The 15,603-nt window shown below is 40.7% G+C and overlaps 1 protein-coding gene across 1 annotated transcript; it reads left to right on the top strand.

Annotated features, from left to right (window-relative positions):
* Positions 1-968: 968 nt before the first annotated feature.
* On the top strand, positions 969-14,552 carry LOC142216747 (interferon-induced very large GTPase 1-like). The gene is made up of 2 exons (XM_075284779.1): positions 969-1,263; positions 9,841-14,552. Exons 1-2 carry the CDS (start codon positions 969-971, stop codon positions 14,550-14,552), a joined length of 5,007 nt encoding a protein of 1,668 aa, XP_075140880.1.
* Positions 14,553-15,603: the final 1,051 nt, after the last annotated feature.

Consider the following 15,603-nt stretch of genomic DNA (forward strand, 5'->3'; position numbering starts at 1 on the left):
AGTTAGAGATACGCTTTAACCCTTTCACTGCCAGGGTTTTTCAGATTTTTCACTCCTCTGACTTTCAATCTTTATTTATTTATTGATTTTTTTTAATTAAAAAAAAACATACAAAAATGACAAACTGGTATGGCAGAGATACGTAGAGGCATTGTAGTGAAACTAAATAGAACATTAACCAGTTACATAAACACAATATTTACATAAACAAGAACATCATTATAGCCCTTACTGATTCGGAGTGATCTGCTGTTAAAAACACTGTTGGGAATTGAGATCTGTATTGGGATGCATTTTCACCAGCAATTTGCTCCAGATCTGTAAGGGCTATAATGATGTTCTTGGTATAATTTTATGGGACTCTAAAATGGTATCATTTTAAAGATGAGGTTCTCTTTTTTTTATTAGAATGAATCTAAGATCATCTACATAGCCCTAACCATTCCTGAGATATGGGCATTAGTAGTAAGCACTTATTAGATACATCCTCAGCTAGAAGAATGCCACTCTGGGAGGATGTATAAATATGTGGGTGGCAAGGAAAGGGTTAAATGATTATTCCCATCTTGGTCAATCATAGGCAAGAAGGGAAACAGTTGAGTGCCATTACTCTACGCTGTTTCTGTAACTAATAGAAGTAAATAGGATATATGGTAACAAATGTAACTACACTTTTTCCACAACTGGACAGCTGTTGGGCAGCTCAACTTTTCTATACTACTTCCATAATTCCCATTCACCTGTATGGGAAACATTATAGATCCATGCTGTTCTGCTGTATGTATAAGTCAAGCGTTTGTGGTCATGACTTGTGGCCAGCTATATCTGTCATGGCAAAGATTATCCAAGAACAACCCTCTAAATTAAGAATTAAGTGGCGCTTGAAAGCTTGGGTAAAATATATAACAACTTAATAAATTGAAGATGTTACTAAGAATCTATTTATTTGCAGGTGACATATAAACACCATGGATACGACCAGAAAAGCTTCATGGATTGTCAAACATCTAATATGGAAACTGGTAGAAATATTTGAGGATCATGCGGACGATTTACTGGATGAACTGGGCTCACTGGACCTCGTATCATTGGAGGAATTTTTTGATTTTTGTCTGAAAGATTCTCAGACAGAGAAAACTATTGAGTTGATAAACCTCATACTCCAGAATGGAGAGCTGGCATGTGAGAAATTCCTCAACCACCTTGAGAACTTGGTTCTCAGGTTTCCTGCTTTGTCTGGTTTGGCACCATCATTTTTCGAAGGTGAGCAACTTCTCTGTGCCATTAGGATTCATACACATGACATACTGTAGTTTTATACGGAGCCGTAGTAGAGGTCTTTGAGGCCTCTAGTAAATCTCTGGTTTTAGGCAGAGTTTATTGTTGCATTCTGTATATATTCTACAGTAAGAAAATGTGGTATGTTATAACATATGTCATTTTGTGAAAGATATAAATAAAGCATTGCTTATAAGCAGAGTCAGATTGGCCCACTGGTGTATTCTCCAGTGGGTCCAGACAGGGCCATGGCCACCTCATTAGAAGCCTGCCCAGAGGAAAATTACAAACATTTATGCTCACCTCCTCCATTACTGTATCTCCTGGCCTGTGGTTGATGTCACCAGTGAGGCCTGTGATTGGGTCACAGCATTTACGTGGGGCGCACTGGCATCATAACGTTGGTGTGCCCAATCACAAGCCTCAGCAATGGTTTCTGCACCGCGTGATGTCAGCTACATACCTGAAGACGAAGCCAGTGGAACAACACAAGAATGCCCAGGAGAGATGAGGCAAGGAGAGTATCACTGTTTAATATTCTCTATCAACTTATCTATCATCTTATTATTAACCACCGAGTATGTATAATAATAGCAGCGAAATGAACTGGAGGGCCGAATCTCATGAATATTCTTCAAAACGAATTTTGAAGGGTCCGCCTGAAGTGGCTTGAGATTCTTGGGAGCGTTTGATACTGTATGGAGCCGCTGTGGAGTATTATACTGGGGGGGAGAACCTTCTGGGGAGCATATTATTTTGTGTAGGCCATTATACTGGGGGGTACTCTGTGGAGCCTATTTTACTATGTGGCGCTACTAAGTAGTATATTATATTGTGTGGGGACACTGAGACATTATACTGTTGGGGCAGTGGGGTAAGCATTAGAGATGTGCGAGTAGTGTTCGATCGAGTAGGTGTTCAATCAAATACTATGGTATTCGAAATACTCGTACTCGATCGAACACTACTAGCTGTTCGAAGTTTAAGGTTCAATGCTGAACCAGCGTTGATTGGCAGAATGCTATACAGTCTGCCAATCAATGCTGGTTCTTCTCTTACCTTTAGAAGTCTTCTCCGTGCAGTGTCCCCGCGGCGTCTTCTGGCTGGAATTCACTCTGCCTAGGCATCCGGCCTAGGCAGAGCCAACTGCCGGACATTTTAGTGTTCGCTCATCTCTAGTAAGCATATTATACTGTGAGACTTATTTTTATGTACTTTGGGTAACTTAATATACTGTGTGGGGCTGCTGGGGAATATGTTTTATTGTGTAGGGGCACTGTGGTGTATTATAATGGGGGGCCTCTGGGGAGTATATTATATTGTAAAACTGCTGTTTTTTCACTGTATCGCTGTAAACTAAAGCTTGCTGGTGAATGTTCTGCCACTATCTGTGGTTTTCTCAAATACCTTCTTAAAGTTTCTCATGATTAGGACAGTTATTAATTTATAGTATGAAACTTATTAAAAAAATAGTACATTATTATTTATTATTTCAAATTATTCTGAAGTCATATTTTTGTATTTCTTTCACAAAACGACTTAAGAATTTTCTGGATCTAGTGCAACAGCTCAACTTTGAAAAACATCTGGGTTCAAAGCTGACATTGGGGGATGTTCTTAGCATAGGAAAAGATAACCTTTTCATTAATGAACCCCAGAATATTGAAGACACCCCCTGGTATTGCTTGACCAAAATTAAAGGACTGAACAGAACGGCACGAAATGTTCAATTCCAGAAACAGTCATCTAAAGGACAATTAGCAGATGGTGAACTCTTTTCTTCTGTGAATGAAGTAGAAGATTCCTCATGTTCTGTCCATCCACTAGATGTTCTCTGTGTTCTCCTTCATTGCTCAGACCCATTTTTACAGCAAGAAATCTTAACAAAAATGTCCATGTGCCAGTTTGCTGTTCCTCTTCTGCTTCCCGCTGGTGATGGTTCAGGCTGCACCTTCATGCTTTGGGCAATGAGAGACATTGTGAAGAAATGGAGACCTCAGTCACTAGTAGACAGTAAAGGATTCAGAGAAGACAATGTGGTGAATATTGAAATGCCGATCTTCTCCTTCGTCAGGCTGGGGCCAAATAAATTATCAAAATCTAAACTACTAAACCAGATTCTGAACCCGGCTCAACAACATCATGACTTCTTCATACATGGAAGGAGGAAACATTGAGAGGAAGATATCTGATGGGCTGGTGGAGATGTCCTGGTACTTTCCTTGTGGGAAATCAGATGTCTTCTCCGAGCCTATTGCTGTGGCCAACCTACGTGGAGACCTGGAGTCCAACTGGGAACAGTTCACATTTCTCACCAAAATTTAATCGGCCACCTTTATATTTATCGAGAGTATGTGTGAGAGACAATTCAGGTTATTATCATCCTGCAGTCCATCTGACACCAAGTTTTACTTCATTTTCACCCCAGGCCCTGGAAAAGTTGTCAACTTTGAGACACAGAATCTTTTAAAAAATTTAATGGTAAAGAGAAGCAAAGCAAATGATGCAGAATATGTTAAGAACATTCAGAATTACATTGAGCAGTTCTTAAAGGAACATCATCTCACATCTTCCCTAGGTAATGCAAAAACACATAGATTTGGTTAGGTTTTAGACTGCCATGGTTGGCCTGGCGCATTGGAGCGTCAGGGCCACTTCACATGGTGTAAGCGCTCTGCTCATTCCGAGCCGTACACGCGAGCGCTTTTAAACACTTCCCATTCACTTCAATGGGAGCGCTCGTAAAGCCGGCTTTACAGGCGCTCCCATTGTAGTGAATGGGAAGTGTTTAGAAGCGCTCGCGTGTACAGCTCAGAATGAGCAGAGCGCTTACGCCGTGTGAAGGGGCCCTTATGGATCCTGGATCGTTCCTACAGCTTTTGAAAGACAAGGGTGCACATTCGTCTAGAGAAAAAAGATTCACCAAATCAAGTGTCAATCTATGGAATAGCCTACCCCAAGAGCTGGTTCCTTACTATAAGAGCTGTGGATGAGTGGAAGTGTTGCATTAGGAGCAGGATCTTTGCTGTAAGAGCAGGATTCCAGCTTATTTTGGGGTGGGGGGGGGGCCTATTCAATTGATTTCATGAAAAATTGGAGTCCTTAACACATTTAACTAAGTTACAAAATGGACACTTCTGTAGCTATATACTGTTTCTTATAACTTTAATTTACTAAATAGGTTGTTATATGGAAAAAATCAATAAACATAGTGGGTGACAGTTGTCGAAGGCACCACTATAGCCATAGATATGGGGTTAGAAGAGACAATTTCTGACGTTCCTCATGTGCCTTGTTGCATTGGCCCACCTACCCCCCAATGTGGGTGAAGCTAATGCATCCCTCCGACTTATGTTGGCTTCACTGCCAATTTGATCCCATCTAAAACATGGGGCCACTTTTATATTTTTTTCCATGGACCTTGTAAGTTTCCAATCCTCCCTTTGTATAATGAGTAACAGCTTCACTCCACCCTGCTACATATAAATCCAGTCTTGTGAATATTGTGTAAGTATCACGATGTACAGGTAATAGAAATACAGAGCTATACTTTCACTTTTTGATCTTGACATCATTATTCCATCCCAGGTTTTTGACATTGCTTTTGTGTAATTTTTTCCACCTCCTCAGATGGTTGAGATTTGTTCTTACATTCGGTCTCCAGTTTTGCTGCTCGTCTTACACTGTCTGATCCCAAGGTAAGAAAGATCTAGATTTTCAGTTCATTGCTATGCGTTGTTCACTGCTATCTGCACTGTATCTGAACTGACTAGAGGTATGTATTGTACGTTGTCCCTGTGGTGAAGTGTGCAGCGATGGTTGGGGAAGACGTCTCCTCTATACATTGTTACACAAGGAAGTAAAGATTCAGATCCATCTCTCCTTAATATTAGTTTTTTCCAAGATAATGAACATGTAATGGGCAGCACAAGGACCGAAGGTCCGTAGCAGGGAATCTGCACTCTCTGGTTATATAGGCTAGACACAGTGGTTTTCAACCGGAACCCTTGGATATGTCTTGCCTATATAACCAGAGAGCGCAGATTCCCTGCTATGGACCTTCAATCCTTGTGCTGCCCATTATATACCCCGGTCCACCGGTGTTTGCAGGCTGAACTGATGCCACTCCCACCTGGAACTCCTATTGTCTACACATGACTAAAGGTGTTGTGACTGTTTCCCAACCCCGTAAGGTGAGAGGCCATCTGGACAATCCATCACGTATGCACATTGACTCACCTCAACATGGTAAAATACAACACTTCGTGCGCTCGGTGTCTCTCTTTTCTTTGTTTCCCACATTAATGAACATGTAATGTCAGTCCAACCATCTGCCTTGTGTACAGGTTTCAGTTCTCCTTTTTTCGTGACCTTACTCCATAGGGGCCGGTTTTAGGTGAAGTATATGGAGATCTTGTTTCGCTGTGGACTGTTGTATAGAGATCTGAGTACCATATTGTCAATTGGTTACTGTAGACTTTATCGGACCTTTTTACGTCCCAACAATTCCAGGCTCACCAATAAGGACTGCCTATCATGCTGGAGATCTTTGGTATATTTATACTGTCCTTATATTGATGAGTTTTGTGCTTTTGCATCCAGATCGTGAAAGTCATGCACCATGACGTCAGGAACAGGAGCATCCTGGACTATTAAAAATCGGAGGGCAGAATTAATAGAAGCTTTGGAAGAAGATGTGGACCGTTTGTTGGATGAAATAGATTCTTTCCTTCTCATCTCCATGGAGGAATACATTGATGTCCGGTATGATGAAGACCCAAGAGTCAGGACTGAAAAGCTCATAGACCTTATACTTCAGAAAGGAGAATCAGCCTGTGAAAAATTCCTCGATCACATAGAAAGCTTGGTTCTCAGGTTTCCAGCATTGCCTAATCTGTCTCGGTCCTTTGTGAAATGTAAGTAGACTATAGACCTACCATATCGTGAGACTTTTATAAAGCTTTACCCCACTGGGCAAGTCACCTCTTAGGTCATCCTGGCAAAGACACACGTGGGGAAAGTGGAAGGAGGATACTAATAAATGTATATTATGTGCCAGGAGTCCCTTGGGCTTTAGTATACAAATGTTTACGAGTCTTTATTTACCCATAGCCCTATACCCCATATATATCTCTCTCTATCAGGAGACTCTAGAGCTGTTATACTGTATATCCATGGCTACTAGTACTGGCGTAACTATAGGGGTCACATTGTTAGCAGATGTGACCAGGCCCATAATCCAGGGGTCCACAGGTCACCAACACCATACAAGGGCTGGATAAACTTCCCTGGTTTCCTTTGATGTTTGGCAGTCTGTGCATAGTACATTTATTCCCCCTGCTCTTTAGTGCACTGGAGGGAGAAGATGTATGATACACAGCCTTCCACCGTCAGAAAGGAGAAAATTAGATTTTTGCCAATAAAGTGAGTTGGTCAGGAGCATATAGCCCAGGCAGGATTCTGTGGGTGAAGCTGTTACACAAAAGGGACAAGGTTACTATGTAGGGGGCACTGACAGGGGATGAGAATGATGGGACGCTTGTGTGTACAGACATGTTATGAACAAGTCTTCTTGGTGGTCTGGGCCAGATAGAGAAGGAAAGGGAAATATAAATGCCGCTAAAATGTACAGTTGGGATGTGGCTGATGGTTGTGAGGAGACGTGGCGGAGGTGGCCCGAGCTGACTTTTTACTCCAAGTCCTGTGAACCTTAAGTTATGCCCTGTCTGTGAGCCCTTAACTATTCATGACCTTAAAGGTTAATAGAGGTGGGTATATATTAGCCCAGATCATGAGTGGATAGGGGTTAGTAGATACGGTATATATTAGCCCAGATCATGAGTGGATAAGGGTTAATAGATACGGTATATAGTAGCCCAGGTCTTGAGTAGGTAAGGGTTAATAGATATGGGTATATAGTAGGGACTGCTATATACCCATATCTATTAACTCTTATCTACTCATGACCTTAGGACTACTATATATTCTTGCCTCGTAGCCTTAGTAACCCAATTATTTACAATATCCAGCCTGAACTTTCCTTTCCATAGAATAGATAACAGACATTATGAACTTTGGAAATCATGTTGAGTGATTTTATTTGGTTGGTTTCTTTATAACCATCTCTATGATTTATGATTTACATTTTCAGATTTGTGTACTTCCTTGTGAGTTCTTTAGTGACCATATGGACTCATACCATGAATGCTTCCCTCCTCCTTTACTGCACTGCTATTTCCTTATTCCTACTTTTCATCCGTAAGAGAATGCTTGTTTTCATCTCACTTGTTTCTCCTTTGGCTTGTGACTTTATGTTAAAGGGAACTTGATGTTAAAGGGGTTGTCCCATCACAAGGATCCTATCTATACTGCTTGTTAATGTGGTTTTAAGACTTTTCCTAAATACATTGCTTCTGCAAAACTGCTTTGTTTGTCCACTATCTTACTTTATTCAATTCATTGTTGACACAGCCCTGACTTATCTGCTCAAAACTCAGATGTATCTGCCTGCTCTCAGGGGGGAGGGAGGAGGGGCTAAGTGCAGGGAGCTAGCCTGTGTTTCTAGCTATTCCTGTGTCTACACCACATGTGACCTAGCTTCCTGCTCTCGGATAGAGGAGGGGAGCTGCTTGCATTTCTGAACTCGTCTTCTGTTCTCCCATTTATCAGGTTAGCTAATTCAATTGTGTTAATTATGGCAGAGACAGGCAGTATTGTGCATATTGTGTTGTTTGAGGACATTTGATGACATCACAGGCCCTTCAGCCGCCCCATAGGATCACGCTATGTGGTGGGCGGAGCTACACACTAATTTTGTGGCGGAGCTAAACTGCAGGTTGCATGAAACCCCGCCCACCAAATGACGCAAGAAACCAGGAAGAAAGAAGATTTTACAGCAGTGAAGACTGGTGAGTATGCGACGTGGGAATACCCCTTTAACCCCTTCCCACCATGGGCATTTGTTGATTTTTGTTTTTGACTTCCCCTTTCCAAACCCCATAACTTTTTTATTTTTCCACTCTCAGAGCCATATGAGTCTTAATGTTTGCAGGACAAATTGTTCTTCATGATACTACCATTAATAATTCTGTACAATGTACTTGGAGGCTTCGTTTTTACGGCATTCATCATGCAACCAGTAAAATGGTGCAGGTTGTAGGACTGGTTTGGTCACCTGCCCAAGGCACATATGGGATGGTATCTGACTGTGATATAGCTTTAGAAGACATGGACTCAGACCAAATGTTCTGCTGGTACCGGGTAAAACGTTCCTGGTTCCAGAGGGACTTGGCCAGGGGCCCCATCCTCTCCAAGACACAGTCTGTTTTACCACATCAGCCAGTTGTAAGCTAAGTGCATTCAGCCTGTGGTCATATAAGCCTTTGCACTTAGGGTTTGTGGTCTTCACCTTTTAAACAGAGTTTATGTCTATCTGTAGAAATTGTAGACTGTAGAGGGGAGAGTTTAGTAAGGGGAAAACCAATTAGTAAGGAGTTACAGTAGTCAAGGCGATAGTGAATCAGGGCAAGGTGGAGATGATATGAGCTTGTGAGTGATTGGATACGGGGGTGGGTGGGGGGGTGAAGGAAAGGTCAAATGTAACCCCAAGGCAGCGGGCATACTGGCTAGGAGTTATAGTAAGGCCTGAGAGTGCTATGGATATATCATGGGAGTGCAATGGATATATCAGGGATAGATATATGAGATGCTGGAAACAGTAGTAGTTCAGTCTTTGAGAGATTCAATTTCAGATAAAGTGAAGACATGATATTTGAGACAGCAGAGAGACAGTCTCTGTCTGGTGTTCTGTATTAGTGCAAAGGTGATGTCATGGGATGACATATATAATTGAGTGTCATCAGCATAAAGATGATACCGGAAGCCGAATCTGTTGACTGTGCAGAGAGAGAAGAGCAGGGGGTCTAGGACTGAACCCAAAGGCAAGGGGAAGAGAGGAAGAGACAGAGCCTGCAAATGCCATTTCAATAGAGTGCAGAGTGCGGAAACCAGATTGTAAGGGGTCAAGAAGAGAGTTAGTGGAAAGATAGCAGATTAAACGAGTATAGACTTTCCAAGCATTCCAAGATTTTAGAGATGAAGGGAAGGTTAGAGACAGGTTGGTAGTTGGCAGCACAGGATGGGTCAAGGGAGAATTTCTGCAATAGCAGGGTTATGACAGCATGTTTGAAGGAGGATGGGAAAATTCCAGATAAGAGAGAAGTTAAATATTTTAGTAAGGTGAGTCGTGACAGCAGGCGACAGAGATTGGAGAAGGTGTGAGGGGAACGGGTTACTACTGCAGGTCATAGGGTGAGAAGAAGAAAGTAGCTGAGATGCTTCCTCTTCTGTAACAGGTTCAAAAGATGAGAATGGACAGTCTGAAGTGTGGTTGGTGAGGGGATCAGTACTATGGTAGGTGTGGGGATCAATAACATTATTTCCTGATGGATCTTATCAATTACAGTAGTTATTTTCTTGTATATATCCTTATTGCTTTTATATAACTGCATCATAGGAAGATATCTTTAATAATATTTCAACTATTCGTTTTCATCTCCACAGATAAACCCAATGCTTTTCATGAACTGGTGGAACAGTTGAATGTAAAAGCACATTTAACTACAAAGCTGTTTTTGAGAGATGTTCTAAGTATCGGTCCAGAGAACATAAACAATGTTCAACCACAACACTTTGAGGATATCATGTGGCATTTCTTAAGAAAGCTTATGGATCTAAACCAAACGGCACGGAATATAGAACTGCAGAAAGACCTATCTGCAGAGGAACCAAATGATGATGATGATGAGGACTATAGAGATATATTTGATGATTCTGTCCGAATACATCAGTCATGCCCCATCAACCCACTGGATGTTGTTTGTGTTCTCCTTCATTGTTCAGATAACTTTCTCCAGCAAGAAATTGTAACTAAAATGTCCATGTGCCAGTTTGCTGTTCCTCTTCTGCTTCCCGCTGGTGATGGTTCAGGCTGCACCTTTATGCTTTGGGCAATGAGAGACATTGTGAAGAAATGGAGACCTCAGTCACTAGTAGAAAGTAAAGGCTTCAGAGAAGACAATGTGGTGAATATTGAAATGCCGATCTTCTCTTTTGTCAGGCTGGGGCCAAATAAATTGTCTAAATCTAAACTACTAAACCAGATTCTGAACCCGGAACAATATCATGACTTCTTCATACATAACAACATGGAAGGAGGGAACATTGAAAGGAAGATATCTGATGGACTGGTGGAGATGTCCTGGTACTTTCCTTGTGTGGAAAAATCTAATGTTTTTCCAGAGCCTATTGCTGTGGCCAACCTACGTGGAGACCTGGAGTCCAACTTGGAACAGTTCACATTTCTCACCAGAATCTCATCGGCCACCTTTATATTTATCGAGAGTATGTGTGATAGACAATTCAGGTTATTATCATCCTGCCGTCCATCTGACACCAAGTTTTACTTCATTGTCACTCCAGGTAATCACAAGGTTGTTGACTCAGAGACACAGAAACATCTTAAAATCTTAATGAGAAAGTTACAAACTAGTAATAAACACATTATAATGAAAGGGAGAAATTCCAACGATGCTGAATTTGTAAAACGGGTGCAGGTGAAACTTGAAGGTGTTTTGAAGTCAGATCCTCCAACTTCATCTCTCGAAAATCTGAAAAACCATACACATGATCTTCATATTGATGTAGACGAGAACTTTCCAGAATGTCAGAAAGCGAGAGCATATGCATGTAACATTACTTCAGTCATTAATGATGTGGAACAATATAAAAGGAAGAATCTGAAACTTCAAGGGGAACTTTGGAAACAATTGTCTAAAGTGGAAAAAGAATTATGTAGAATGACAAAACAAGGGGGGAAAGACACACAAACATATCAATCAGAATTGAAACAGCAAAGATTTTCATTACACAGGGAGCAGAACCAGCATGACTTACCTGATAGTATCATGTTATTTATCAATGCTATCACCCATTTGTCTCAGATTGAGAAACGCTATTTTTTAAAGTGGATGAAATTTGAACTTGATTCAACTGCTAGAGAACATCTATCTAAACTACAAGAGGAATATAAGAAAAAATTCAAAGAATCCAAAGATTCAGCAGAGCTTAAGAAGATAGATCAGAAACTATCCGATAGTTCTTTAGGAATAGAACATTTCCTTCGTGAGTTGGGACAATTTTACGAGGCTGAGTGTTCCATGATAAAAGCAGAAATAATTCCAGAACACAGAAGACAATTTAAGAGACTTCCAGGAATAGCTGCAGACTTACTTCTAGATGGTTTTCCATTGGAGTTAATTGATGGAGATGCCTCTAACATTCCCATGAAATGGATAACTGATGTCCTGACTGAATTAAGAGATAAAATTGGCCTAAAATGTAATATGAGGGTGATAACTGTGCTGGGAGTGCAGAGTACGGGGAAGTCCACCCTTCTGAACACCATGTTTGGTCTACAGTTCCCTGTGGCCAGTGGACGATGCACACGAGGAGCCTTCATGACTCTTATTAAAGTAAAGGAGAACTTCCAGAGTGAGATTGGTTGTTCATGTTTAATAGTGATTGATACTGAAGGGTTAAAAGCTCCTGAATTGTCTTCTCTAGATGACAGTTATGAACATGACAATGAGTTGGCCACATTAGTGATTGGGTTGAGTGACATCACCATAGTCAACATGGCCATGGAAAATGCAGGTGAAATGAAAGATATTTTGCAAATAGTGGTCCATGCATTTCTAAGAATGAAAGAGCTTGGAAAGAAACCCAATTGTCAGTTTGTCCATCAGAATGTGAGTGATGTGTCTGCCCATGAAAACAACATGAGAGACAGGAAGAGACTTCTAGAACAATTAGATGAAATGACAAAAGTTGCTGCAAAAATGGAAAAGAAAAGGGGAATCACACGTTTTACTGAAGTGATGGACTATGATATTGAGAAACACAACTGGTACATTCATGGCCTGTGGCACGGAGTCCCACCAATGGCTTCCGTGAATACTAGTTACAGTGAAAATGTCCACAAGTTAAAACAGGATCTGCTTGACTTCATAAAATCCAATCAAGGACCTTCCAGGATTGATGCATTTATCTCATGGATAGAAAGTTTGTGGAAAGCCGTTAAACATGAGAAATTCATCTTTAGCTTCGTAAACAGTCTGGTGGCGGAAGCTTATAGTAACTTATCTGTGAGTTTCTCTCATTGGGAATGGGAATTCCGCAAAAAAGTCAACAACTGGATCATTAGCACAGAAAACAAAGTAAAAAATCAGTCTTCTGAGAACCTGGGTAGACACACTCTGTCACAGTACATGGGGGATCTTCAAGAGCTTCTCATCGCAGAAGAGAATAACATGCTGGGACAACTGGAAAAATATTATGAGGATAAGCTGGAAAATGTGAATCTTGTAGAAAGATACCGAGAAGATTTTACTCAGAGTGTGAAGTTCTTAAAAAATGAACTTGAAAGAAATGCCCTCAGCAGATGTAATGAGGCCATTTGTATCCAAAAGGGGAAATTTGAGATTCAAAGAATCCAGAATAAGTATCAACAAGTAATAGAAGAAAAGATCTCTCAAATTCTGGACACTGGGAAAAAGAAGAACCTGAAACTGAGCGATCAAGAAATAAAACAGGAATTTGAGGCCATGTGGGAAGAGACGTTGTCGCAGTTACAGATAGAGACATTGCCACAGAAAAATGTCAGCAAAGCAGTGCTACAGCAGGTGAAGAGTGACCTATACAGTAGAGGATCCGCCGTAAACGAGACACTAGTCCACCTAAATAACTTAGAATCATATGCAAATCTAGCCTTTTCAATGGACATAAAACACGTCGATCAGTCTATTATTTACTGCTTAGGAACAATGTTGGGGATCAGCAATGAACCTTATGACAAGGTTAGAGATCTTGCCACCTCATTGATAGACATGTGTGATAAGTATGTCGCGGAGAAGATAAGTACGACAGAAGACTACGATGATGCCTACTGTCAGGAACTACTATATATGATCAATAACAAACTTCAGAGTACGACCACAAAACTTCCGTTTTCTACACAGTTTGAGTTGGATATCAAACTTTTCATCTTTGCAAAAGCATCAGAAAAGTTTCAGAAGATGCACGAGACCTTCATTCAAAAGAATGACCCTAAAATGTGTCTAGAAGACCTGAAACCTCACTATTTGTCAACATTTGTCAGCATCCTGAGAGAGAAGGATGAATGTTGGAGTAGAGCTAAGCAATTTTGCGAGAGATGTCTGAAGCCAGCCATCACAGACTACATATTCAAACATCTGGGAGAAAAAATGGTGGATGGTGTTCTAAATGGCGTCGATAGTATGACATTCAGTAGCAGGAGCTTCTTTCAGTGTAACATACTAACAAGTTTACTCAATGAAATGTCTTTCGAGAAGTATGTACAGTACATCAATTCATATGAAGCATTCTCAAAAACCTGGATACTCAATTACATCCTAGAAAAATATCAAGTCCCTGAAAGTTTAGAAAGAATCTACAACGACCTTCTTTCTTCCATTTGTGTAAAAGTTCTAAATGTTCTTCAACATACAACTTGTCTTCAGAGCAAAAACGTTTTGTTATTTTTGGAAAATGTTTGTAAGAAATTGAACGGAGAATTAGTAATGTCAAAGCGTGACGTCAAAGTCTTCACCTTCCATAACACGGCACAGGTGGAACAGTTGTCCTCCAAGATTCAGGAGTTCCTCACAGATATGAAAGAAGAAATCCTATTAGATCTGACGTGTATGAGTCTTTACTCTGTGCTTTTCAGGGTCACCATGAAACCTGAAGAGGAATTATTCAGGAAAGTGATTGGATGTGGACATCAATGTCCATTCTGTAAAGTCCCCTGTGAGGCTGGAGGTGGTGACCACAAGGAGCACTTTGCATCTGTCCACAGACCTCAAGGACTTGGAAGAGTACATTGGCATGAAAGTAGACATTTGTGCATGGACATTTGCACCTATTCTGTTGTGTCTAGCCATACTTTTAGAAGTACAGACACAGATGGTAAATGGCATCCATACAAAGAATATCGCACTTACTATCCAGACTGGGCCATCCAACCAGATCCCAGCATTGAGTCCTCAGATTACTGGAAATACATTTTTGCCCAATTTAATGAAGAATTTGCTAAAAAATATAAAGCCAAACCAGCTGAGTTGCCTGATGACTGGCGCCAAATTTCAGAATCTCAGGCTCTTGAGAGTCTTCAGAAGGTTTTCAATGTGCACTGAACAAATATGTGGGAATCTTTGGTTCTGATCTTCGCAGTAATCCTTTTTCCATCACCATTTTATATTTTGATCAGTCTAAAAAAATCCATCCGATTAAACCATTCCAAGCTTTACCTAATACAATATATAACCATAATTTCTATACTATTACACTATATCTCTGATATCTACTATGCGTAAACCTATTTCTTATTAGAATCTAGAATCAGTTTCTACCTTCAATAGAATGTATTGTGCTCAATAATAAAACTTTCCTACATAATTATAATTTTGTGTAAATTTTTCAATTGAAAAATATATAAACACTTGGACTTTTGCCACAAGTATAAGCTCTACCAATTATGATTTAGCATAGGTACACTCTGAGATTTCCAACTTGGTCCTTCACATCATCCAGCTGTTGCAATACTGGCATACATGGCTGGAATCCAGTGGCCAGATGGAAGAAAACCAGGCGCAATAGATATTGTAGAGTAGTAGTAGCTTGAAGTGTAGATCGCAAGGATAATACAGCGAGGACAAGAAACAGTCTGGGAAAGCTGAAAACTGGAACAAGTCACAATACTCGAGCAATGATTGAATTGCCTCTTGGGTATAAATAGGCCCAAACAGGAAACAAAATGGCTTCATAGTTATCAGAGTCAGGGGGTAATCGTACACATCAGGGAGAGTGTGTGCCTACATAGGTAGTACGGAGACTTACAAGTCATTCCTGCTCCGCTAGGGATTCTGGGTAAAAAATATGCAAATCTATTCTCCAGGATGTAATTAGGAGAACAGTGCCTCTGTACGACATCCTCTAGAGGGCAGCATCCTTAACATCATGCATGACTCAGTTAAAAAGTCTAATATCATGATGCAGATTTAATTGCCAAATTAGTATTTCTATTCCAAAAGGAACAGATACCCAGCTATGGATAGCGCTGTTTCGGCCTATTGGGCCTCCTCAGCATAGCGTAGGGATACTGATTTGGCAGAGTGAGGGACTATAGACCAGGGTCAGGGGATAATTGTACACATCAGGGAGAGTGTGTGCCTACATAGGCAGTAC

Source organism: Leptodactylus fuscus, chromosome 8 (genome assembly GCF_031893055.1).
Source record: "Leptodactylus fuscus isolate aLepFus1 chromosome 8, aLepFus1.hap2, whole genome shotgun sequence".
NCBI lineage: Eukaryota > Metazoa > Chordata > Amphibia > Anura > Leptodactylidae > Leptodactylus > Leptodactylus fuscus.